Source organism: Phocoena sinus, chromosome 10 (genome assembly GCF_008692025.1).
Source record: "Phocoena sinus isolate mPhoSin1 chromosome 10, mPhoSin1.pri, whole genome shotgun sequence".
Taxonomy (NCBI): domain Eukaryota; kingdom Metazoa; phylum Chordata; class Mammalia; order Artiodactyla; family Phocoenidae; genus Phocoena; species Phocoena sinus.
The window spans coordinates 77,545,955-77,572,766 of NC_045772.1; the positions used below are offsets into that span (position 1 = coordinate 77,545,955).

The 26,812-nt window shown below is 34.8% G+C and overlaps 1 protein-coding gene across 4 annotated transcripts in view; it reads left to right on the forward strand.

Annotated features, from left to right (window-relative positions):
- IPO8 (importin 8) overlaps positions 1 to 26,812 on the forward strand; it is a 70,832-nt gene that overhangs the window by 25,456 nt on the left and 18,564 nt on the right. For all 4 annotated transcript variants that reach the window (XM_032646058.1, XM_032646059.1, XM_032646060.1 and 1 more), the window contains 11 exons: positions 1,611 to 1,710; positions 3,961 to 4,037; positions 4,329 to 4,445; positions 5,605 to 5,694; positions 7,007 to 7,172; positions 8,223 to 8,383; positions 9,208 to 9,333; positions 11,275 to 11,341; positions 14,550 to 14,675; positions 15,279 to 15,376; positions 20,226 to 20,321. In XM_032646058.1, the coding sequence (XP_032501949.1) occupies positions 1,611 to 1,710; positions 3,961 to 4,037; positions 4,329 to 4,445; positions 5,605 to 5,694; positions 7,007 to 7,172; positions 8,223 to 8,383; positions 9,208 to 9,333; positions 11,275 to 11,341; positions 14,550 to 14,675; positions 15,279 to 15,376; positions 20,226 to 20,321 (1,224 nt within the window). The remainder of the gene's footprint in view (positions 1 to 1,610; positions 1,711 to 3,960; positions 4,038 to 4,328; positions 4,446 to 5,604; positions 5,695 to 7,006; positions 7,173 to 8,222; positions 8,384 to 9,207; positions 9,334 to 11,274; positions 11,342 to 14,549; positions 14,676 to 15,278; positions 15,377 to 20,225; positions 20,322 to 26,812) is intronic.

Genomic DNA, 26,812 nt, shown 5'->3' on the forward strand with positions numbered 1-26,812 from the left:
TGTTAGGTCAGATAATATTTTTCTCCCCTTCTTACCTAAAGGTTGCTAGGATCAAATGAGGTATTTTGTATGATAGCATTTTGAAAACAGTCCCCAGGGCTCTACTAAGTTAGTGTTATTTTGTAGGAAATACAGCCTGATACATGACCATTTTCTTTTGTAGGTATGAGCAAACAAGGTTTTTATTTCTCTTTTTGGATTGTTAAATTCTATAAGAGAAGTTAAAGTTTTCGGTTTTTATATCAATTGTGTACTTAAAGGTAGAATCAGCATTTTATTAAAGAATAAATCAGAATGAAAAATTATGGACCATTAATAAATAAATTAATATTTACATACAGATAATTTTGGGTAATTCAAAGATGTTAGGAACGGAATTTTTTCCTCTCAGACTATGAATTCTTAAATTCTGGAATCTCTAAGATGGTATCTAAAAAGTAAAGCAATTCTTTTACTTTGTCTTTGGTGTCTAGGATAGAATTTGTTTAGTGTTATCTTATTATAGGTCTTACAGGTATTAGATCTTTTGCATTGTTTTCTGTGGACACTTTAATAATCTTTGCCTAATTCCCTTGATCAAATAGTGATTGGTTCTTTGAAATTAATAAAGATACAGATTTCATTTTATTTTACTGTGTGCCTGTAAAGTAAGGGTGAACTGTGATAGCATTTTTTTCTACTTGATGACTTTGGCCTTATTTTTACATGGCTGTAATGGAGGAGTAAGAAAACTCTGATTATTAGGCTGAATTTTTTTCTCTTAGAATTACTTAATTTGGAAGAAGTGATAAGAGATAATTTTGTTCTTACATATGTAATTGTTAGAGCATGGAAGGGCTTGGTAGAGCATTAGCGGCAGTGAACATAGAGGCTGTTAGATGTGATTTTTTTTTCCCCCCACTGAAGCCTGCGCTTGTAGGGTAGGAAATTAAGTTGTTGAAAATGGAAAAAGAAGAAAATGTTAATGTTGTTGAAATATTGACATTTAGGATCAAAATGGAAATGTAAAAATGTTCACAGTAAGTAATGTAATAGTAAATATAACCTTGGTTTGATATTTATTTCTCTTAAAGAATCAAGGTATGTTTAGGTATGTTTATATTGATAGTAAAACTTTTATCCCTGCTCTTAACTTAAAGAATAGCATTCATCTCTTTCTCTGTACCTTTAATCAGTTGTTGTTTAAAAACAATCTTACGGGCTTCCCTGGTGGCGCAGTGGTTGAGAGTCCGCCTGCTGATGCAGGGGACACGGGTTCGTGCCCCGGTCTGGGAAGATCCCACATGCCACGGAGTGGCTGGGTCCGTGAGCCATGGCCGCTTAGCCTGCGCGTCCGGAGCCTGTGCTCCGCAGCGGGAGAGGCCCGCGTACCGCAAAAAACAAAAACAAAAACAAAAAACAATCTTATGTTTAACTTCTTCTGCCCCCACCTCTACCCCTTACCCCCAAGGCTTTTGCTTTCCTGCTTTCACTTTAGCCAATGCAAACTTGACAGAAAGATTAATATAACAGTTTGGAAAACTAACTTCAGGAAGGCTTTCATTATTTGTGTTCCCCAAATACCCTATACCCCTATACCCATTTGTTGTTTTGTTTTTTTCTCTTGTTAGAATATCTCTGAAGATGTGATTTTTTCTGTAATGTGTTATAAAGATGAAGATGAAGAGCTGTGGCAGGAAGATCCATATGAGTATATAAGGATGAAATTTGGTAATGGAGATGATTTTAGTCCTCATCAGTTCCTGGCTCCGTAAAGTAATAGAACTAAATTTATACTTTTAAGCAGATTTTACTACTTTGTTAAATTCCCAGAGTTCTGCTTTTCACGATAAACTCTGAAACTCGTGAGAGTTTGATGTTCTGTTGAACCGATGGACTTGAAAGCTGCTTTATTTGTCCATCCCTCTCATGGGTACTGAAGCAGTCATGGAACCATCTATGTATAACTCTTTCTGTTGTGATGCTGATCTGCAGGGACCATTCCTTTCTGTGCCTTTTGGGATACCTATTTGTAGATTGGGTTGTTCTCAGTCTGGGATATCCTTTGCATTTCTGCATATTTTAGGAGCACCCCGATTTAGTTTGCATCCTTAACCTAGGGACTGAGTATTCCACAGGGGAATGAGATTACTTCTGATGACCCCACTGTGTGGCCCAGTTCTCTGTGGGTCCTTTTAGCCTTGGATCTTCCAGGAAGCTGTTGAATTGTGTAGGTTGCCTCAGTTCATTCCCTTTTGTCACCAGTTTGAATTAAGCACTTCCTGGAGTACTCAGGCACTTAGCATAGGAAGATGTTATTTGTGTACTTCTGTTCCTCCCATGGTGAAGAAGCTATCTGAGGGCAGGGACTTTATCTTACTTGCTTTATTTTGCATTCTCTATCCCTTCTACACCCCTACATTCCTCTGCAAGTTCTTGGCCCTAGTCTGTCTTCAGTGAATGTTGAAACAAATAATTGATAAGACTCGCACTGCCCAAGGCATGCTGAAGGTACTGTGACCACAGTGCTTTCCCCTTGTCGGGCCATATGTCTCTAGTTACTTGAGTTAAGCCTACTAATATAGATGCTAGATTGTTGGGCTATGTTGTTTTCACAGTGCTTTGTGTTTAGATTCTTTGATTCAGTAAGTGAGGAAGCACCTCTTTCCTTTGGAGACAAAGTACAGGAAAAGCAAGTGAATGAGAAACAATATTTACCACTGCTTTATCCTTCCATTCTATCATTTCTATTTGAAAATCATTGTACTTATGCATGATTTATTAATTCCCCTTCCTAATGCTTTTGTTTTCCTAGTTTGCTTTGACAGAGCAGAATGATTAACTGGTCTTTCTTCTGTCTTTTTTAAGGCATTTTTTTAGTGTCTAGCTTTTCTATGATACCTGTTTTTTTTTTTTTTTTTGATACCTGTTTTTATAATGTGCAGTGTATTTGTTTAACTTTCAGATGGCTACCATTATTTTACTTATTCTTCATATCAAATAAGAAAGTATCTCAGTTTTTAGAAAATATAATAGTTAAGAGCTGTGTGTTGATTGATAGAATTTACATTTTATTGATTAAAAGAGAATAATGGATAATTCAAGACTAGCTAAAATGCCTTTTTTCCTTAATCATTTCCTTCTGTAGAATGCAGTGGGTATTACTTAATACGTGTATTTTACTTTTAGATAACTACTGGGGAGAACAATTACGTTATTAGTTTTCTTTTTATATTTTTGTCATGTGCAGTTATTTATATTAACAAAATACCCCTGTCTAAATGTATTGACTGATATTAATAATGGTGTTTTTAGATTTGGTAAAAACTGAAGGAGCTCAGGCTTTGATGTTAAGACAGCCTGGATGTGAATGCTGGCCTGGTTGCTTACTCACTGTGTGACTGTGGGCAAATTACTTAACCTATCTGAGATGGAGTGTTTTCAGCTATAATATCTTGTGTGTGTATGGGTATCTATATGTGTATTATCAGTTTGTTTCTTTCTCTTACTACGTAAGCTCCATGAGAACCATTTTTGTATCTCCAGAGCTTAGAACAGTGCCTGGCACATAGTAATCACTAAATAAATTTTTATTGTTTTTTGATAGAAGTAAAACATTTTTCCTATCCTCAGTGAAACAGATATGCCTAATATGTAATTGTTTGTTTTAATATGATTATTTAAAAGGACAACCTTTTAAATAACTAAGTATTTTAATAAATATGAAATAAAATTTAAATATTTAATAACATTTAATTTAAATAATAACTATTTAAAATATTTTAAAAATGTTTAAAATAAATATTTGATAAATATTGTGCATGAGAGCAGTGATGATATATCTTTAGCTTTTTTGTGCTGTAAACCAGTGTTATATGTTGACTTTTATTTCTTGGTTTTGGAATAGTGGTCAATAAGGTTTAAAATCTATAATAAGTAGTTGTATTTTTGCTAACATGGTTTAAACTTTTAAAATCTTAGATATTTTCGAAGATTATGCTTCTCCCACCACAGCAGCCCAGACTCTCTTATATACTGCTGCAAAGAAAAGAAAAGAGGTATATAGTTATTCTTTTTAAATACAAAACTGAAGGGTGGCCTGTGTTCATTTAACACTCTAATGAATGCCCCTAGTATTTGAAAAATTATGTTAGTAGTTATAATCTGTTACTTTAAAAATATTTTTCTATCCTTGTAAGGGAAAAGGAATATTTTGTTTTCTTACTTATAATTGCTTGATAGCACACAATAAAATGGCTTTATTTTTGAAAATTTGCACATCATATTTAATACAATAGTAAGGCAGTAAAAGTTCATATAGAATAAAATGGTTTCTTCTGTTTCTTTAGGTGTTGCCAAAAATGATGGCATTCTGTTATCAAATCCTAACAGATCCGCACTTTGACCCTAGGAAGAAAGATGGAGCCCTGCATGTGATTGGTTCCCTAGCTGATATTTTATTGAAGGTTAAGCTACTCAAATTTAATTTACTTAATAACACTGTGTAGCAGAGGCAAATGAGAGAATATGAAAGTTATGGATAATTTAAAACTGGTGACTTTCTGCATAATTGAATTGACTAAATATTTTTCTTTCCTTAATTAAAAAAATGACTTTTTTTGATAGTTCCATTTTTATTTATTTATTTTTTAACATCTTTATTGACATATAATTGCTTTACAATGCTGTGTTAGTTTCAGCTGTATAACAAAGTGAATCAGCTATATGTATACATATATCCCCATATCCCCTCCCTCTTGCATCTCCCTCCCACCCTCCTTATCCCACCCCTCTAGGAGGTCACAGAGCCACTGAGCTGATCTCCCTGTGCTATGTGGCTGCTTCCCACTAGCTATCTATTTTATATTTGGTAGTGTATATATGTCAGTGCTACTCTCTCACTTTGTCTCAGCTTACCCTTCCCCCTCCCTGTGTTCTCAAGTCCATTCTCTATGTCTGCGTCTTTATTCCTGTCCTGGCCCTAGATTCTTCAGAACCATTTTTTTTTTTTTTTAGATTCCATACATATGTGTTGGCATGTGGTATTTGTTTTTCTCTTTCTGACTTACATCACTCTGTATGACAGAATCTAGGTCCATCCACCTCACTACAAATAACTCAATTTCATTTCTTTTTATGGCTGAGTAATATTCCATTGTGTATATGTGCCACATCTTCTTTATCCATTCATCTGTCGATGGACACTTAGGTTGCTTCCATATCCTGGTTATTGTAAATAGTGCTGCAGTGAACATTGTGGTACATATTTCTTTTTGAATTATGGTTTTCTCAGGGTATATGCCCAGTAGTGGGATTGCTGGGTCATATGGTAGTTCTAAAAAAAAATGACTTTTTATTCATCACTTTTTAAATATGAAAATGTTGCAGTATAAAAAAAATGGTACAAAATGACTTTAGTGTTATTTATTTCTAGAAAGATCACTCAATATCAAATTATATCTAAAGTACTATTTCTGTCTTGTTTTAAAATATGTAGGTAAAATTTTACAAAATTGTAAATAGAAGTATATTGTGTAAGTCATAACAAACGTATTTTATTAGGAAGTGATTTTTGCATATGAAAAAGACATTGGTAAGTTAAACTTAATTTCTGTTTCCTAACAGAAGAGTTTATTCAAGGACCAAATGGAATTATTGTTGCAGAATCACGTATTTCCATTATTATTGTCTAACCTGGGATACCTTCGAGCCAGAGTAAGTTTTCCATATTTCCATTATAGTATCTCAAAATCTTCATTTGTAAGTTAATTATTGAACTAAATATTTTTGAATAAGTTGACCTTTTACCACATACTGAGGCGAAATGAAGGCAATTAGAATGTCTTTTCTGGTCACATAAGCTGAATAAAGAGCAAACTAGTGAATAAAGGAATTTATAGATTTTAATTCCAGCTGTTTGTTTCCCCTAGCCTCACTTGCTGCATATGCAAAACATTCAGTGAGAGGGATGATGTTACAGCAATGGTACAATGTAAATTCATAAGCTGATCAGTGTCCAAACACTAATGGAAATTATATTTTGGCTAAAAACTTGATTATGATTTCCAGTATAATAGTTAGATATGCCTTAATAAAATGGAGAAAATAATAATCCATGTAAATTTATTTGTGTTCTAAGTGTATATTATTTATAGAAATAATATATTTTATGGAGAAATAAAAATAGAACTTTAGTTTAAGAGCCTAGTACTTATTTTTATAACTGTATCAACCCAACAAAATGTCTTGCTAAAACCAATATATGTTAAAATGCCTTGTACACTCTAAAGCATTTTATAAACAGAAGATAATAGTCACTAGGGAAATACTTGTGTGAATGTAGATTAGCGATGTGGACGGCACACAAGTATTTTTATAAGTAGACTGTTATTTCTGCAGACTCTGTGAATTGTATTTCTCTTGTTAAGTCTTTAGTCATTCAAATTAATTACTGTCAGTTGTGTTTTATGCACATAGAGATTTAAAAAAATAATATGATTCTGTGGTCTAATAGTTTACACTTTGGTAATTTATGCAAAGTTAAATTTCTTCGTGTCTTGTGTGAGTGAAAAAATCAAGTTTGTTAAGCCAGTTAGTGTAAGGGAAAATAATATTTCATTCATTTGCTGTTAAGACCAGTAAATGAATATCAGCATTGGTTGGTTCATAGTGCTTTTGCATATAAATAATAAATAAGTTATGAATCATAATATTTATTAAAAGCATTGACATGATTTCTTTTTTCAGAGACACTTAAATTTGGCTCTGTTTTCTTTTTCCTGTGAATAATGATATTGCATAAAGGTAATTTAGAAGTAATAAAACTGCCTTTATTATAAGAAGTCTGGGAAATCCAGAAGTTAGCAACTAAGGCTAATATGCTTCTCTCCAAAAACAAATAAATAAACAAATAGCACTTGGTAGAATTAATGATATTTTACTTAGTAAGAAGTTCTTATATGTGTGACATTATTGCATAATGCCATAATCCTAATAGTTTCCTACTAACTTTTTTCTTATAACATAGTCCTGTTGGGTACTTCATGCATTCAGTTCTTTGAAATTTCATAATGAGCTCAACCTAAGAAATGCAGTTGATCTAGCAAAGAAGAGCCTGATTGAAGATAAGGAGATGCCTGTCAAGGTTGAAGCTGCCCTTGCTCTTCAGTCATTAATTTCTAACCAGACACAAGGTAAAGACAAAATTTTTAAATTAAAAAAATTTAAAATAAAAACACACGTTTTAGAGGGTGTATTTAATTTATTCTTTTGACATGGTCTTCTCAAGTGGTTTTGTTCACTTCCTTCCCTAACAAAGATGAGTCCCTAAGTCTTAAGGTTCAGGGTTTGGATTTTTGAGCTTTTGCCTCCTCAGAATTTTATAGGAGTTTATTCTTGCCACTTTTAGGAGTGTCTGTTAACTGTAGTTTCCATAAAAATTTTAGATTAGAAAAGAAGTTGATGATTGGTAGATGGGGAATCAAGAGGCCTGGGGGTCTAGTTTTGATTGTGCTACTACCTTGCCATGTAGACCTGGGCAAGGCCCATGATCTGTTAAGACTTAGATGCCGTATGTTTAAATTTAGGGGGATTGGACTAGATGGCTTTAAGATTCCTTTCAACTCTAGGATTCTATGATTCTGCTAGTTCTGAAAGTAGCAAGTAGCATTTCTAGTGAGTGATAACACATATCTCATTTGTTTGTTTAGAAGAATGTTCTGTTCAAAATTCAAATAAACCTTTGAAAGTAAATTCGGCTTTATGAAGAACATGAACCTTTACCTCTATTCAACAGTGTTCCAGTGGAAGGACAGTATTGCATAAGCACATGTGGGGAGAAGGGTGATTAGAGATGGGGTGGGGGAGGGAACAGGCACATCAGTGTTGGGCATAGTCTTTATGTACATGATTTTTTATACTTGTATGATGATAACATATTCGTGTTTGATAAGTCATGCTGATGCCAGAGCACATGTGTAATTAGAATTTCTCAGTGGGTGCTATTGGCATTTTGGGCAGGACAGTTCTTTACTGTGCTGAACTGATTATCCCTGTGTTACTCATGGGAAAATTGATACATTGGTGAACATTATTTTGGTACAGCTTTGTAACTTACTCACTGTGAAGCAAATATGTTATCTAGAAGCTATGACCCTGTGTTATTTACCTTGTGACCAAGTTACTTTCCTTCACCACTTGTCAATGGCTAATTTTTTTACTGAGTTTGTTTTTTATTGCATTAGCTAAGGAATATATGAAGCCACACGTGAGGCCTATTATGCAGGAGCTGTTGCACATTGTTAGAGAGACAGAAAATGATGATGTTACTAATGTTATCCAGAAGATGATATGTGAATACAGTCAAGAGGTAGCCTCAATTGCTGTTGATATGACTCAACACTTGGTAAGACTGGGCAAAGTTTTATGTTAGTTGGTATAAAGGCTTTGAATAATCTAAATAAATTAAACTCCAAAATCTGGAGTTCAGTTTACATGTAATTGAAATGCTAATATAAAAATATTTGCTCTGATAATTCTGACAGTTAATAATTTCTATATATACTTTTAAGTTTTCCTAGATTTTGGATTTATTTATTTAATGACAACCAGAAGTTAATTATTTGCTATCTGATTATAATAACTAATATATATTCCACTTTAGTGACTAGATAGGGGAAAAATGCCCATGTTTAAAACATGGCAGATTCTATCATTGATTCACAAAGTGCATATCTTAAAGTTTGAGCAATGCTGAATTTGGATGTGTGACACTCCCCCCCCTTTTTGTTAAAGAATTTATGTATTTATGTATTTATTATTTATTTTTGGCTGTGTTGGGTCTTCATTGCTGCACGTGGGCTTTCTCTAGCTGCGGCGAGTGGGGGCTACTCTTTGTTGTGGTGCGCAGGCTTCTCATTGCGGTGGCTTCTCTTGTTGCGGAGCATGGGATCTAGGTGCGCGGGCTTCAGTAGTTGTGGCACACGGGACTCAGTAGTTGTGGCTAGGGGGCTCTAGAGTGCAGGCTCAGTAGTTGTGGCACACGGGCTTAGTTGCTCCGCGGCAGGTGGGGTCTTCCTGGACCAGGGCTCGAACCCGTGTCCCCTGCATTGGCAGGTGGATTCTTAACCACTACACCACCAGGGAAGCCCGACACTGCCCTTTTGCTAACTTATAGAGAAGGGCGGGTATAGCAGTACTAATTGTTGAATGTGTTTGCTATTTTCATAGGCTGAGATATTTGGCAAAGTTCTTCAAAGTGATGAATACGAAGAAGTCGAAGACAAAACCGTAATGGCTATGGGAATTTTACATACCATTGATACTATCTTGACAGTTGTAGAAGATCATAAAGAGGTAGGATTTCTTTGTGTTTTATTATGTCATTATAGTAACTGAAATTTATATGATCACTGGTGATGAATTTTAAAGTCTTAATCTTTAAATTGCTATTTATGTTGCTGGATTTTAAAAATTACCCTCAAATTTTAAAGAAAAGTATTAAAATGATTGAAGGGAAGTATTACATGTGGTTTTAAAGTATGTAGTATATCTCTTTGTGCTAAGCGTAGTTCAGTTCATCACATCTGCTATGTGCCGGGCTAGGTTTAGGGGGATATCAAATTGAATAAGACATGAGCCCTGCTTTTTGGAATCCATAGTCTGGTCTTCTTGGCAGAGAGAGACTGCCATTCAATCATGGTGGCAAATTTTAAATAATGGAACAAAATGCTGATGTAACAAATATCTGAGAATGGAAGGGAAGAAGAGCTTAAAACATCATCTTTCCTAAACTGCGTTCCAGAACAATATTGGGATAAGAATTTGTGCAAACATTTGTTAAGTACTCTCACATCCGTTAGCTGATAGAATGTTACTATGTCACCCTGCCATACAGTGCGTAATGGGAGTGTCCTTTTGCAGAAGCGGAAAACAAGGTTCAGGTAGTATCAAGAGTCTGAATCATGTTCATAGAGCTAGTAAGTTGTAGATTTGGGGTTGCAGTCAGTTGATATATCCTGATAATATGTCAGTTAATCCCTACCTAAAACCTGCTGCTCTCTTCCCCAAGTATTATATGTTATATAGCCTCTACTTGACTGAGATTAGATTTGTGTTCATTACTTCTGTGAGCACGGTTGACTCATTTGGCAATGATGGCAGCTCTCATTTTGTACAGTGGGACTTAGGAAGCAGGTGCTGGTTCTTTAAATAGCGTTGTTAAACCCTGTGGCTGTTGACTTATCCTGTGTTTATCACATACCAGTGGACACTTACCAGGTTCTTAAAAATGGTTCAGTTTTCTTGTCCTGGGCAGGGCTTCCTTTGCCTAAAAGGCTTACTGTGAATTTTTTTTTCCGTATTCATTATTGTATTGTTGTGTCCTTGTTGAAACAGTATGGGCCTATCAGTAAACGTGAGATTTCCAAGTTAAGTTACATGTATACTTAAGGATTATTCTTTCACTTTATATGTAGAACTTATATTTTAAATTTGAAGAGAACTTAGACGTCGCCTCGTCAAGTTTTCCCAAAAATGTGTGTGTGGAGGATGGGCAGTAGTAGAATGAGCAGCAGGGTTAGTTTGAAGACAAAACAGCATTTTATCTTTTTGTTTTAATTTTTAAATTCTTGATATTAATTTTATTTTGAATTTCACGTAAAGTTAAAGGAGCATGTGACCTTATTGTGATTATCAAGGGAGGCATGGGTTAAAATTGAGATGCACTAATCAAATCCAGCTTCCTTAACCTGCAGATGAAAAAACTTAAAGCCTTCAGCTAAATGGCTTTACCAAGGTCATAGGTAACTAGAGGCAAAACAAGGACTGGAATCTTGGTCTCCTGACTACCAGTCTTATGATTTTGAACTTTGACTTACTAAAAGCAAACTTTGAAAACAAGATTTCCTTAAAAGGAATATTTACACGTGTACAAATACTTAATGTATGAAGAGCAGAATTATAAATCTGGAACAGATGCTTAGTATTTTTATGGCTTAAGCCTTCACATTGAAATCCTAGATATATTAGGAATTAATTTTGGTATAAAATATGAGATAAGGAAGTAATTTAATTTGTAATTTTATTATGAATTTAACTGCCACTTCTATCATGAGTCTACTTTTCAGAATTTCCTGGTTATTCTTGCATGTTTAATTTTTCACGTGAAGTTTAGAATTCTCAATTTCTCTTCTCAGAAAAGTCCTGTTGGTATTTTTATTGGGATAATATTAAAGTTATAGATTAAATTAAGAGTTATGATGAATTTTAAACTAAATGTTTAAAATTTGTCTTTAGGTTACTCAGCAGTTAGAGAATATCTGTCTACGGATCATTGATCTTGTTTTACAGAAACATGTAATTGGTAAGTTCAAACGTAGAATAAAAAGGTAAATTGGGACTCTTCTTAAATTTGATGAAAGATGCATTTTAGCCCTTCAAGTTCAACAAGATGGACAGTTTTGAGAAAGAGAGACTTGCATTCTGTTCAATTTGTAGATATACTTTCTGATTATAGGCATCCAGATTTTCATTTAGAGGTAGGCGTAACATATCCAGTTAAGAATTTTTGGTCTTGGAGTTTTTAAAGAACAGAGTATTTAAAGTTTTTTAGAAAGGAGGAACTGGGATGAGGTTCAGGTGAGGTTACTTTAATCTGGGATTGAAAAATGTGAAATGATAGACATATATCCTATCAGAAGTATGAATTAATTGTTGTTCTCTTATCTGTTACGGTGCCTGACTGCTGAGCAGAATCAGTAGCTAATGCTGGATGTTATACACTGATTGGAATTTGTAGAGGAGACAACCTTTTCATAGTATCCAAGCATTTTGAAGATGCCAGCCCCAAATCTTGTGGGCATGAGGGAAATGCAACCTGTATAGTGTATAGGTAGAAAGATGGAACAAAAGCATGCTACTGCCTAAGAGCAGTTGTTTCCAAACTTTTTATCATTCACACCATTAGTAAAAAATTGAGCATGTACTTCTAATGTATGTGAATAATATTTGAATACCTATTTATAGGCAATATACATGTTACTATACTACATTTACATACATAAAAATAGAAATGTAAAAACATGAGATTAAATATAAATATATATGTATATATCCACTAAGTGTTCTAATAACATTCTTCTCCCATCTCAGTGGATTATCCTGCACCCTGCCAAGGGTACTCCTTACTTTTGAAATAGTTGCTATAAAGCAGTAGTTCTAAGACTTCGGTGTGCATAAGAATCACTGAGGATCTAGTTAAAATGAAGGTTCCTGGACCATAATTCCAGAGATTCTGATACACTCAAAAAGAGTATATTCACTTATGTCCTTATTCATGGAAGAGATTGTAACTGAAAATTCTCCATTAAAAAAATTTTTTTTAAGGACTTCAAATGTGAATTTTTTAATTGATTTACAGTATTACAATAGTTTCAGGATTACAATGTAGTAATTTGGTATTTTTATAGAATATGCTACATACAAAGTTATAAAATATTGACTGTATTCCCTGTGCTGTGCATTACATGCTTGTAACTTATTTATTTCAGGTGAAGGGGATTAAGAGATACAGATTACTAGGTATAAAATAAATAAGTTACAAGGATGTAATCTCCATTTAAATTTAAAGTAAAGTAATCTTGAGGAAAAAACTGTAAAGTAAAGCAAAGGGAAGTAGTTTATACCAACCTTCTGTAATCTGCCTACACCAAATATTTAATTTGAGCAATTACAACATCAGGATGTTAAAAAAAGGAAAGGGGCCTATTTCTTGGGTGTGGTGGGCAGAGGAGAAAGCCATGGTTTCGGCTGCCTGTCTCCTCTAATCTCATCCCTAGTCCCAGGGTGATAGCTGATCTCTCTTATGTTTTCAGCTGTGATGCACATAATGTTAATGGCCCTTTTTTGAACCAATATTTGGCTATGCAAGATCTCAGATTAAAAAAACAACAACAACCAAACTTGTTCTGGAAGATGTCATGGGCTGAATCTGTTAATCCAGGACCCCTGCCACAGTAGTCTGACCATGTTATGTCTGTGGGTCCAGTCTCTTTCCATTGTCCCACTTCTCCCTCCCTCCTTTGCCTGTTTTCATTGCTAATTTACTCATGAAATTGATTTATTATTAGAAGCCAGGCTTAGCTGTTACTGATTTAACTGTTCTATCTTATGCAGTAAGTCAAAGTTAGTAAAACCATCCTACCCTAATAGTCTTCTTCGTTGAGAATAAATGAAAAAACTTCTGGTCAATTTAAGCAGAAACGGAATTTAGCGGAAGGATAGTTGTAGCACACCAAAGCAGTGGGAAGGCTGGAGTTGGCCAGAGCCAGCCAGGATTCTGCCGTAATAGTGGTCTGCTTAGAAGGCCAGTGCTGCCTTTGTCAACACTGGGTCCTAGGCTGCTGCCTACCATAGTCCAGACTCCAACACAGACCCTGTCCCCCCCACCCCCGCCCCCCAAAACTGGAACAGCTTTGTGCCTTCTAGTTTCTCCCTCAAGATTCAGAGTCCTGGTCTTGAGCATCTGAGTAGCCAGGTAATGCACACATGCCGTAGCTGTCACGAATGTGAAAGGAAATATTTCTATCTTTTAGGCTTCACTTTAGGGAAGAGGCATTTGCTTTCCTGAACAGAACTCTCAGAAATTTTATATTCAGACAATTGGTTGTATTTCAAGTGATTGTCTTACATAACAAATTATTTCCCAGTATCTATGATTTCCGTCTTATTTTGCTTTTGGTAAGGCATATATCTGTATTACTAGCTTTTGAATGTATTAAGTTTTAAATAATGTTACAGAAAAAAACTTTATTCAAACTTCCAGGGTGAATATTAGTTCCTTTTAATAAGAAGGGAAAAAAATAATTAACTTTGAAATTAAACTTTTTTGTTCAGTGACATGGTAGGAATTATTTGAAATTTTTGTATTGAGGTTTGTGTTTTCTGATTGTATGTTTAGATATAATTTGCTTTTGAGTGAGGGTAATAATAATAAATATGTGTACAAATGCAAGCACATTCCCTTTGGACTCTTCTACTTTGAGTATAATTGTCTTGAGGTAAATTAAGAAATACTGTGCAAATTTTACAAGCTTTGTAAATTGATGAAATACTGTACAGTATATAGTTTGTAAAAATACGTGAGACAGACAGATATTTTCACCTAGATTAATTAAGCTCTCTGAAGAACATTATTTGTAAATTTAAAATCCTGTGTAGGAGCCACATACAATAATCTATTCCTTCTTGTATTCATTTCTAATATCGTTTTATATATATAAACTATACTTTCTATATTAAAAAATATAAAAATATAATTTTTCAGTATTATAAGTAAGTTTAGTAAAAACAAATCTTTGGCTTGTCTTATTGAGTAGGGGGCAGATCTTGGTAAGAAATGGAAGGTGGCAAATAGATGTAGCTGAAGATGTGAATGCTGAGAAACAGATGCTCAAAAGTACATTAGATGTAAAACATGTGTGAGTGTATAGCCTAAATCATCTTCTGAGTGGTCTTTGTGTTTAATTTTTGCTATTTCCTGGGATTCTAACTAGAGATTTTCTTCTTTCTAGAATTCTATGAAGAAATTCTTTCACTGGCATATAGTTTAACCTGCCATGGTATTTCTCCTCAAATGTGGCAACTTCTAGGTATATTATATGAGATTTTTCAGCAGGATTGTTTTGAATATTTTACAGGTATGACTTTGACCATGCAACAGTTTTGCTTTTCTGTGTCTAAATAGATATTATTTTCGAGTAAAGGGTGGTGCTACCATAGGAGTGTTTTTCAGCCCTAGGAATAGAGGTAGTAGGAGGGAGACCGTATTGCCTACTGTATCTTAAATTACTTTGCAGTCAGAGTATATATCCATATATTTATTAATATCTTCTGAATATCGACTATATTCCAAGTATTGTTCTAAGCTCAGCAATACATCAGTGAAAAAAATAGACAGCCCTTGCCCTTTTGACACTTCCATTCTAGTGGGGGGAGGGAGAGGGTAGGAAACACACAGCCAAGTAAGTAAATATACAGTATGTCAGATGGTGATGAGTGCTATGGAAAAAAAGAAGAAAATTAATAACAATCACTATAATAAATGATGAGCATTTTAGTCTTTCTGATCCACATTTTTCTCATTTATAGAAAAGGTGGATTTAACACTTTCATTTCTAGCATTTTGTGGTTGCAAGGGAAGATAGTAATGTGTGGGTGCTACAGAAATATGCTTTCAGTGGTAATAATTTATTTCTACTTCTGTTACTCAAGTCTCACTGGGATTTTGAATTTTTTTCCAGACATGATGCCTCTTCTGCATAATTATGTGACAATAGATACAAATACTTTACTATCAAATCCAAAGCATTTAGAAATACTTTTTACAATGTGTAGAAAGGTAAGCATGTCCTAAACATTTGTCATAGTGATTCTTACTAATGGTTTACTTACTAACGTTTACTTACTAATGTTGTATTTTACTTCAGGTACTCTCTCAATGTGTTTCTTATACATTTAGTTCTGTATTGCTCTCATCAACATATATTTGTCATTTTGTATTTTCAATTGGAGTTTGGAATTATCTGAAAATTTCATATTGTGTGTTATACTTAAGAATGTTTGCTACTTTTATAGCTGTGTACTTTATAATGCTTAGGTAAATAATTTTCTTCGTGTTTTTTCTTTCAAAAATGCAGACTTGCTCCTTGATTAAAAAAGAGTGCTAGGAAAATACCACACAGTTTGTCAATTATTGATTTTTCTTTTAATTGAATGTATATATTAGAAGACACAAGATATAGGTAATTTGAACATAAATAACATGAGACAAAAAATTGGAATAGTTGGAAAAACAGCATCATTTAGCTCAATACAGGATAATTGGTAAGCCACATAATGGCTACTGTTGTATTTATGCACAAACATGATTGTCTACTATGTTATCTTTGTCACAAGTTAGATTTGGCCCTCTTGGTTATATCTGGGAATCATTGTTGACTAATGCTTTCCTCCTCTTTTAGGTGAATATATGTATCAATATATACATAAGTATAAAACTGTATTGCGTAGAGATGGCAGATTTTAGAAAGCTCAAATAGCCAGAAACCTAAGTTTGGCCTTGGAGTTGGGAGTAAGATAGCTAGTGTACAACCTATTTTCCTCCCTAGAAGAGATGTGTACCAGACTCTGTTAAAAGCGCTGAACTGATAATCAGTTTATCTGATGGAGGTCTCAGTTCAGTTATAAAGAGCCTGGGAGATTTTGGGAAGTCACTAAGTTTCATCACATGTAAACAGCAGGAGTAGAATCACGATTTTTGAAGACTCATATTGCTCTGTAATAACCCAGCTTGTTAAGTCATAATCACCTGGCTGTCTTCAGTTTATTCCTAAGTTATGGAGACAGCTGCTAGTGAGGGAAAGGGGAAGAGAAAGCAAAGGTAGAAAACATAACAGTCCTACATGGTCCTTTATAACTCACAGTTGAGTTATTATAGCAGATATAGTAAAAGTGACGTTCACAGTGATGTCCTTCTACTTGTCAAGTAGTTAAATATATTTCTTATTTCTGGTCTTATTATTGAACTCTTACTGTACACTGGTATTTCCTAAGCACTTTATACACATGAATTTATTTAATCTTTACAACATTATATCACCTTTCGTTAAAGAGGAGACAGGCATTTTGCATTGTGCCTGAGGTTTAGAAAATTGACCTAGTCACATAGCTGTTATGTGTTGGAGCTAGATTTGAATCCTGGTAATCTGGCTCCAGAGCCCATTTTTTAAGCTACTGTACTATATTTTGTTTCTCTTCCTTTTGTGGGGGGACAAAACCTCAAACCAACAAAACCAGCAAACAAAGAAACCATGTCAATGCAATTTTGGGAAAAGGGGCTGAGTTTTTTCTTTCTGTATCATATAATCCTATGACATAAGTATATTACTATATTTCTTTTTACAGCTGGGGACTAAGGTACAGAGAATAAATATTGGGTGGGCCAAAAGGTGCGTTTGGTTTTTTCCGTAAGATGGCTCTAGTAGCATTTAGTTGTCTTTAACTTCATTTGAAACAATTTTGTTAGGTTGTGTGTGACAGCTGTCATATCACCATGGGTTTAAAAAAAGACATCAAAATCGGTGAATTTTTGTGTAGCCATTTTAATATTGAAGATGGAAGAAAAAAAGCAACATTTTTGGCATATTAAACTTTATTATTTCAGGAAAGGTAAAAACGCAACTGAAATGCACAAAAAGATTTGTGCAGTGTTTAGAGAAGGTGCTGTGATTGATCAAACGTGTCAAAAGTGGTTTGTGAAGTTCCGTGCAGGAGATTTCTTGCTGGCCGATGCACCACGGTCAGGTAGACCAGTTGAAGTTGATAGCGATCAAATCAAAACAATAATTGAGAACAATCAACGTTATACCATGTGGGAAATAGCCGACATACTCAAAATATCCAAATCAAGCGTTGAAAATCATTTGCACTAGCTTGGTTATGTGAATTGCTTTGATGTTTGGGTTCCACGTAAGTTAAGTGAAAAAACCTTCTTGACCATATTTCTGCATGCGATTCTCTACTGAAACGTAATGAAACGTTCTGTTTTTAAAACAAATTGTGATGGGCAATGAAAAGTGTATACTGTACAACAATGTGGAACGGAAGAGATTGTGGGGCAAGCAAAATGAACCACCACCAGCGGCACCAAAGGCTGGTCTTCATCCAAAGGAGGTGATGTGTATATGGTGGGATTGGAAGGGAGTCCTCTATTACAAATGTCCCCAACATTTTTGGCAGCAGGGGACTGGTTTCGTGGAAGACTGTTTCTCCACGGACCGGGGGCGGGGTGGGGGAATGGTTTGGGGATGATTCAAGCACATCATATTTATTGTGCACTTTATTTCTATTATTATTACATTGTAATAGGTAATGAAATAATTATACAACTTACCATAATGCAGAATCAGTGGGAGCCCTGAGCTTGTTTTCACCTGCCACTCACTGGTAAGGTTTTGATATGAGTCTGCAAGCAATTGATTTATTATGGTCTCTGTGCGGGCAAACCTGTCTGCTAATGATGATCTTTTTTTGCAGCCACTCCCCAGTGCTAGCATCACTGCCCCAGCTCCACCTCAGATCATCAGGCATTAGATTCTCATAAGGAGCCTGCAACCTAGATTCCTTGCATGCGCAGTTCCCAGTAGGGTTCACGCTCCTGAGAATCTAATGCCACCGCTGATCTGACAGGAGGTGGAGTTTAGGCGGTAATGCGAGCGATGGGGAGCGATGGGACCAGTGGACCGCTACTGGTCCGTGGCCTGGGGGGTTGGGGACCCCTGCTCTATTATGATCTCCTTCCAGAAAACCAAACCATTAATTGCAACAAGTACTGCTCCCAGTTAGACCAACTGAAAGCAGCCCTCAACGAAAAGCATCCAGAATTAGTCAACAGAAAACACATAATCTTTCATCAGGATAACGCAAGAGCACATGTTTCTTTGATGACCCGGCAAAAACTTACAGCTTGGCTGAGAAGTTCTGATTCATCTGCTCTATTCACCAGACTTTGCACCTTTGGATTTCCATTTATTTTGGTATTTACAAAATCTCTTAATGGAAAAAATTTCAATTCCCTGGACTGTAAAGGCTGTAAAAGGCACCTGGAATAGTTCTTGGCTCAAAAAGATAAAAAGTTTTGGGAAGATGGAATTATGAAGTTGCCTGAAAAATGGCAGAAGGTAGTGGAACAAAAGGGTGAATACGTTATTCAGTAAAGTTCTTGATGAAAAATGTGTCTTTTATTTTTACTTAAAAAACTGAAGACACTTTTTGGCCCACCCAATAGCGTTTCTAAAAACACAGCTCGTAAATGGTGGAACTAGGATTCAGACCAAAGCATTCTGGTTCTAGAGCCCACATGTTTAGAATCTAGATCTAGAAACACTGCTCTTGAGGTAGAATTTTAAGTTTATGTAAATAGGGTTGGTTCTTGGTTTTGCTAGCTACCTGCTTATGTTTCAGCTCACTGATCCATCTGTTTTCCAGCTTCTACAATTTTATAGCTGTCTGTTTTTTCCTTTATCTCTGTCTTTGTGGATATATGCCTCTAAAATATCTTTACCTTTATTTTAATGGCCTTTGAGAAGGGATAAAATTGAATGGCGATGTTCAATCTGTCATCTTTATCTGGAATATCTTTTAAATTCAGTTTTCTTAAATTGTATTTGTCTAGGAAATTATCCAGGTCATCTAAGTTTTCAAATATATAAGGAATATAATATTGTTCATAGTATTCTCATTTTTAATCTTTCCTTTATCTGTATTTATGTCTTTCATAATGTTTTAAAATTTTGCTTTCTTTGCTTTTTAAAAATAATTTTGGCAAAATTCTACTTAAGTCTTTTTTTAATGAATCTATTTTTGATTTCTGTTTGTTTTACCTCTTTTTGTTTATATTCCTAATTTCTATCTTACTTTTATTGTCTGGGTTAAGTCTGTTCTTTTTCTTATGTCTTGTGTTGGAACCCTTATTAATTTTTCCATATTTCTTTATTTCTAATATAAGCATGCCTCTACTCTATAAACCTCTCTTCTGGGAACCTTATTATAAGGCTGCCGTATTAGGTGTATGAACATGTGCACTGTATAATTGTTCATATCAGTGAAAATACAGAATTGACATTAGGGGAACAGGCTGGTAAGCTTTGTTATACTCATCTTCTGTAATACTGTATAGTCCTAAATGGTTATAATGTCTATGGAAAGTAGTTCAAATTATGAAGTCCAAATGAGGAAATTAAAAGGTGTGTAATATTAAATTTATGGTTTCATTATGAAAAATGGGTGCATATAGACAGGAATTCAAAAGGAACAGAAAAACACAGGGTTTATTTAATTGTTTAAGAAGAAGGTTATTTTGTTTTCTTTTGATTTCATTGTATTTTATTGTTTTGATGCATTACATAAAGGGAAGCTTCATTTGTCTAGACAGTTAACTCATATAGCCTATTTTATTAATCCAAAGTTAAATAAGTGAATTATTACACCTTATAAGGAATCAGAGTAGATGAAGAAGATAGATGAACTTCATTTTGAACCTCCTTCTCTGGGTTGGCAAGGTAAACTTATGACTCAAGCAATGCTGAGATTCTAATGGCTGAATTTTTATGTGATGTTTACTTCATGTAGACTTGATTAAATTTTTTGCAATTCCTATTTACTGCTGAGTGAAATTTTAATTACTGCAGGTACTATGTGGAGATGCAGGAGAAGATGCAGAATGTCATGCAGCCAAACTTCTTGAAGTCATCATTCTTCAGTGCAAAGGAAGGGGAATTGATCAGGTAATATATGTATAGAAAACATCCTACTTGATGTTTACATTTAAAATGTGCATGTCTGATTGATGTTTATATTGTGATGGAAAATTACAAAGATAGCCTATAGTTTGTGTTTACTGGTAGAAATCCTATGACAAAAATACCCAATGCAATTTGGCATCATATTTAAGAAATCATTGCTAAATTCAAGTTCACAAAGATTTTCCTCTAAGAGTTTTATGGTTTTAGCTCTAACATTTAGGTCTTTAATTCATTTTGAGTTAATTTTTGAATATGGTTTGTGGAAGGGGTACAAATTCATTATTTTCCACGTGGATATCAAATTGTCTCAGCACCATTTGTTGGAAAAAACCTATTCTTTCCCCATTGAATTATCTTGACACACATTGTGAAATCAATTGACTGTAAATGTGAGGATATATTTCTGGATTCTCATTCAGATTTAATTAATTTTTTTGTCCTTAATCCAGGACTGCAGTATCTTTATTACTGTAGCTTTGTAGTAAGTTTTGAAATTAGGAAGTTTGTGTCCTCCAATTTTGTTCCTATGTAGGATTGTTTTGGCTATTATGGTCCCTTGAATTTCCATATGAATTTTAGGATTAGCTTGTCAATTTGAGCAAAGAAGCCAGCTGGGATTGTGATAAGCATTGTGCTAAATCTGTAGATCACTTTGGGAAGTATTGTCACTTTGAGAATATTTAGTCTTTCAATCCCTGAACATGAGATGTCTTTCCTTTTATTTAGGTCATCTTTAATTTTTTTCAAAAATGTTTTGTAGTTTTCAAGTACAAGTTTCTTTCATTAAAGTCTTCATAAAGTATTTCATCCTTTTTAATGCTGTTATAAATGGTATTGTTTTCTTAATTTTATTTTCAAGTTGTTTATTGCCTGTGTTTAGAAATACACTTTTTCTATATTTATGTTGTTTCTTGCAACCTTGCCGAATTGCTTTATTAGTTTTAATAGAGTTTCAGAGAATTTCTTAGGATTTTCTGTACACAAGGTCATCTCATCTGCAGATAGAGTTTTACCTTTCCAACTTGGGTGCGTTTATTTTTCTTGCCTAACTGCCTTGGCTAGAACCTTCAGTGCAATGTTGAATAGATGTGGCAAGAGGAGACATTTTGTCTTGTTCCTGATCTTAGGGGGCGAAGTATTCCTTTCACCATTAAGTCTGATGTAAGCTGTACGTTTTTTTTTTTTTTTTTTTTGCGGTATGCGGGCCTCTCACTGTTGTGGCCTCTCCCGTTGCGGGGCACAGGCTCCGGACGCGCAGGCTCCGGACGCGCAGGCCCAGCGGCCATGGCTCACGGGCCCAGCCGCTCCGCGGCATGTGGGATCTTCCCGGTCCGGGGCACGAACCCGCGTCCCCTGCATCGGCAGGCGGACTCTCAACCACTGCGCCACCAGGGAAGCCCAAGCTGTACGTTTTTCATAGATGTTTTTTATCAGATTGAGTGTGTTCCTGTTTATTCGTGGTTTGTTGAATCTTTTGATCATGAAGTCGTGTTGAATTTTATCAAATGCTTTTTCTGCATCTATTGAGATGATCATGTGGGTTTTGTCCTTTATTCTGTTGATACGGTGTTTTGCTTTAATTGATTTTCAGATGTTAAATCAACCTTGAATTCCTGGTGTAAATCCTTCTTGATCATGGAGTATGATCCTTTTTATATATTTCTAGATTTAGTTAGGTGGTATTTTTTTAAAACTATTTTTGTACCTGTATTTATAAGAGATATTGATCTGTAATTTTTTTTTTCTTGTGGTATCTTTGTCTGGCTTTGGAATCAGAGTTATGCTGGCCTCGTGTGGAATGAGTTGGGAAGTGCTCCCTCCTCTTCTATTTTTTGGAAGAGTTTCTGAAGGTTGGTGTTTTTTAAATGTTAGAATTTAGCAGTGAAGCCATCTTTGCCTGAGCTTTTTTTGTGGGTAGTTTTAAAATTACCAATTCAATCTCATTATTTGTTATAGGTCTACTTGTATTTCTATTTTTTTTTTTTCTCTTTTTTTGTGGTACGTGGGCCTCTCACTGTTGTGGCCTCTCTCGTTGCGGAGCACAGGCTCCAGACACGCAGGCTCAGCGGCCATGGCTCACGGGCCTAGCCACTCCGTGGCATGTGGGATCTTCCCGGACCGGGGCACGAACCCATGTCCCCTGCGTCTGCAGGCAGGCTCTCAACCACTGTGCCACCAGGGAAGCCCTCTATTTCTTTTTTTGTTTTTTTGCGGTACGTGGGCCTCTCACTGTTGTGGAGCACAGGCTCCGGACACGCAGGCTCAGCGGCCATGGCTCACGGGCCTAGCCACTCCGCGGCATGTGGGATCTTCCCGGACCGGGGCATGAGCCCGCATCCCCTGCATTGGCAGGCGGACTCTCAACCACTGCGCCACCAGGGAAGCCCAAGCCCTCTATTTCTTTTTGAGTTAATGTAGGAGTTTGCATCTTTCTAGGAAGTTGTCCATTTCATGTAAATTAACTAATTAGTTGGCATGCAATTCATAATATTTCATTATATTTCTTTTTGTTTTTGTAGGTTGGTAATAATGACCCCGTTTTTTTCTTGATTTTAGTAATTATTATCTTTTCTTTCTCTCGCTCTCTTATTTCCCCCTTTTGTTAGTTGAGGTAGAGGTTTGTCAATTTTGTTCATCTTTTCAAGGAACCAATTTATGATTTTGTTGTCTGTTTTTTTGTTTGCTATTTCATTAGTTTTTGCTCTAATCCTCATAATTTATTCCCTTCTACTTGCTTTGAGTTTAGCTTGCTCTTCTTTTTCCAGAGTCTTGAGGTGGAAGTTTAGGTTATTAGATTGAGATATTTCTTCTTTTTTAATATAGAGATTGATAGCTATAAATTTCCCTTTAACCAGTGCTTTAGCTACATTCATAAGTTTTGGCATGTGTTCATATTCATTCATCTCAAAATTTGGCCTCATTTCCCTTGTGCTTTATTCTGGACCCACTGGTTATTTAGGAGTGTGTTGTTTAATTTCCATATGTTTGTGAATTTACCAGAATTCTTTCTGTTAATGATTTCTAATTTTACTCCATTGTAATTGGAGAACATACTTTGTGTGATTTCATTCCTTTTAAATTTATTGAGGCTTATTTAATGGCCCTGCATATAGTCTGTCCTGGAGATTGTTCCATGTGCACTTGAGAATAATATGTACTTTGCTGTTACTGGGCTGAGTGTTCTATAGATGTTTGTTAGATCTAGTTGGTTTATAATGTTGATTAAGTCTTTTATTTTTTGCTGATCTTCTACCTAATTGTTCTATTTGTTATCAAAAGTGAAGTATTAAATTCTCCAACTGTTATTGAATTATCTAGTTCTCCCTTTATTTCTGTCAGTTGTTGTTTCATGTATTTTAGGGCTCTGTTATGTGTATGTATGTTTATAATGGTTTTATCTTCCTGATGAATTGACCCTTTTATCATTAAAATTGTCTCTCTTTATCTCTAGTAACACTTTTTGTTTGTTTTTGTCTAATATTAGTATATCCATTTCAGCTTTCTTATGGTTGCTGTTTGCATGATATATCTTTTTCCATTCTTCTACTTTCAACCTATTTGTGTCTTTGAATTGACCCATTCACATTTACTGTTGTTACTTTTACACATAGATTCAATCTGTCATTTTATTTTTTATTTATATGTCTCATGTTTTGTTGTTGTTCCCCTATTCTTTCTTTACTGCTTTCTTTTGAATTAAGTACATATTTTCTAATGTCACATTTTAATTCCTTTAATTTTTTTTCCGCTATTCTAAACATTTTTCTTAGTGGCTGCTCTAGGGCTTACCATATATACCTTACCTTATCAGAATATACTTCAGATTGAGATTAACCTAATTTTTAGTGAGATATAGATGCATTACTCTTATATAGCTCTATTCCCTCTCCCCCCTTTTTGTACTACTGCTGTCATATATGTTGCATCTATATATGTTATAAATCCAACAATACACTGTTTGTAATTATTTCTATTTGTAATTTTATTTCAAAGAAGCTAAGAAAAAAGGCAACCACGTATATATCTACAGGTATATACTTGTTATATTAGCCTTCTTATTTACCATTTCTCAGTTCTCTTTATTTGTTTGCTGTGGGTTGAAGTTACCATCTGGTGTCATTTCCTTATTCCAGTAGAATCTTGCTTCTACATCCTTTGTATTGTTAATGTTGAATATATTACATTTTATAGTTTCAACAATACAATTATAACATGTTATTTTATGTGATTGCTTTTTAAAACAGTTAAGAAAGTGAAAGAAATACTATTTTTACTATTTTTTATAATTACATAATTACCTTTACTGGAGTGTGTGTGTGTGTGTGTGTGTGTGTGTGTGTGTGTGTGTGTCTTTCTTTGTCTTTGAATTACCCTCTGGGTAATTCACTTGCTTTCAGCCCGAAGAACTTCCTTTAGTATTTCTTGTAGGATAGGTCTGCTAGCAATGAGTTCTGTTTTTTGTTTTGTTTTTTCTGAGAATGTCTTTATTTCATCTTCAGTGAGGTTGAGGTCTGAAGGTATTAGTTCTGTTCTAGGCAAGTAGCATTGGGAGTGGAAGATTAGAACAAGATTCATAGTGGGAGTCATTGCAGACATTGCATAGAAAACACCAGAAAAAATAAGACATAAGATGAGGACAGGGAGAAGCCTGTGAGCACAGGTTTACCTTGGAAAATAGATGATCTTTTTCACAGAAACAGAAAGTGTAGATACTAGGAGATGGGAATAGAGTGATATTACTCAAATGGTGACCATCTAATGGTGTCAGTAGGTGTTCATAAAAAAGTGTATTCAATGGTCTGGGGAAAACTGGATAAAACAAAATTCATTTCATTATTGCTTGAATTCTTAGTGCCTTTATCTGGAAATGTGCCTAAAGGAGTGGTTAGTATTCTGTGTTTTCCAAATTAATTAACAGTGGAATCTTTTTGTTTTCCAAACCCAAGGAACATCTATTAACCGTTGTGACAGTGCCGTTTAGATAATGCTGATATAGAGATCTGTCTTGAGGTAGAAATAAGGGATGTGGAAGCTTAAGTCCAATGGCTTTATTTTTGCAGTTAAATAGGAAGAGTTGTAGAAAATGAAAAAAGTTGAAATTTCAGTTTGGAGGAGTCTAGTAAGTAGTAAAGAAAAATTGAATAAAAGAATTGCTTTTAGCTGGATAGACTCATTTGAAGTTAGCAAGTAAGAATTTCATATGTAATGTATGTACAGTGGGTTTCTACTCCTAAAACTGGGTTGTTAGAGGGATTGGAAAGTTGGTACCTGAGCATTTCTATGTCAGAAAGTTAAGTGAGTTAACTCACTGTCTAATGTTAGTGAAGTTACCATTACTGTGCTGAAGGATTGTAATGCCTTAGAATTAAATTCCTCAATATTTCCTGTAAATTGGTAGTTAGATCTAGAGATTTGGTTGGATTCAATTGTGATTGTTTTGGCAAGAATACTTCATAGGTGGTGGTGTGTATTTCTACTAGGGACAGAATGGTTGTCTCTCGTCTTATGATCTTAGTGCTGTTGGTGATGATATTCTAATTCTGTCATTCCTTCTTCATTTATGAGTGGAATTACTTCTATGAGGAGAAATGTTTTCTCATCAATTATTAGATTACTCTGAGGAATAGTTTGAGTATTTGCCTTTATTTGTCATGACTGAGACAATATGTTGTTTCCTTGTGCTCCATCTTTGGAGCATCCTCCAAAGACGACCAGTGAGGTGTTTTTTATTTTTTGGCTTTTTAGTATTATTTGACCTTATAGATTCAAATTTATTTGATACACATCAAATATATTCAGTATATTTAAGGTGTACAAAGTTCTTTCAACTTAGGCCAGTGGGAGCCTCTTGAGTTTGCCATATGAGTGCTTTTGACCTGACTCTCATAGCCTTTGGAAGTTTTCTGCTATCTGGTGTGATTAGATGTTCCAGTTTCATCTTGTACATTTCCTGCCCTACCCTGGGAAATGGTATTCCAAGACTGCACAAGGGATATTCCTTGCTATTGAGTAGTTTTTTATTTCCACAAAAGAGAACCAGGAAATACATATTATATTAAGATTAATGCATCATTAGTAGACACAGATATTTCCAGTTCAAATTTCGGACTACATTATTTTTACTTAACCTAATTGATCCTAATCAGTATCTCCCACACCCAAAATCCTGGTTCTCATCATAATTACTCACTTACTTTACCCCACTAATATGTATATATTATCACCAACATATGATCACTATTAACAGTTTAAGATTTTTTAGTAGCTCCTTCTATCTCAAGGGTCTATTCATATGCTAGGGATATTTATAGCCAAACAAGTCAAATCATAAAGTTTAAAGTAATTTAACATAATCCCTGTTTGTTTGATTATTTATTTCATTTTATTTTAACTTTTAGGGATTGCTTAAATTTTTTGTGAATATAACATATGCAAAGTCTAAAGTCTAATTTACAAAACAAGGTATATTCAGG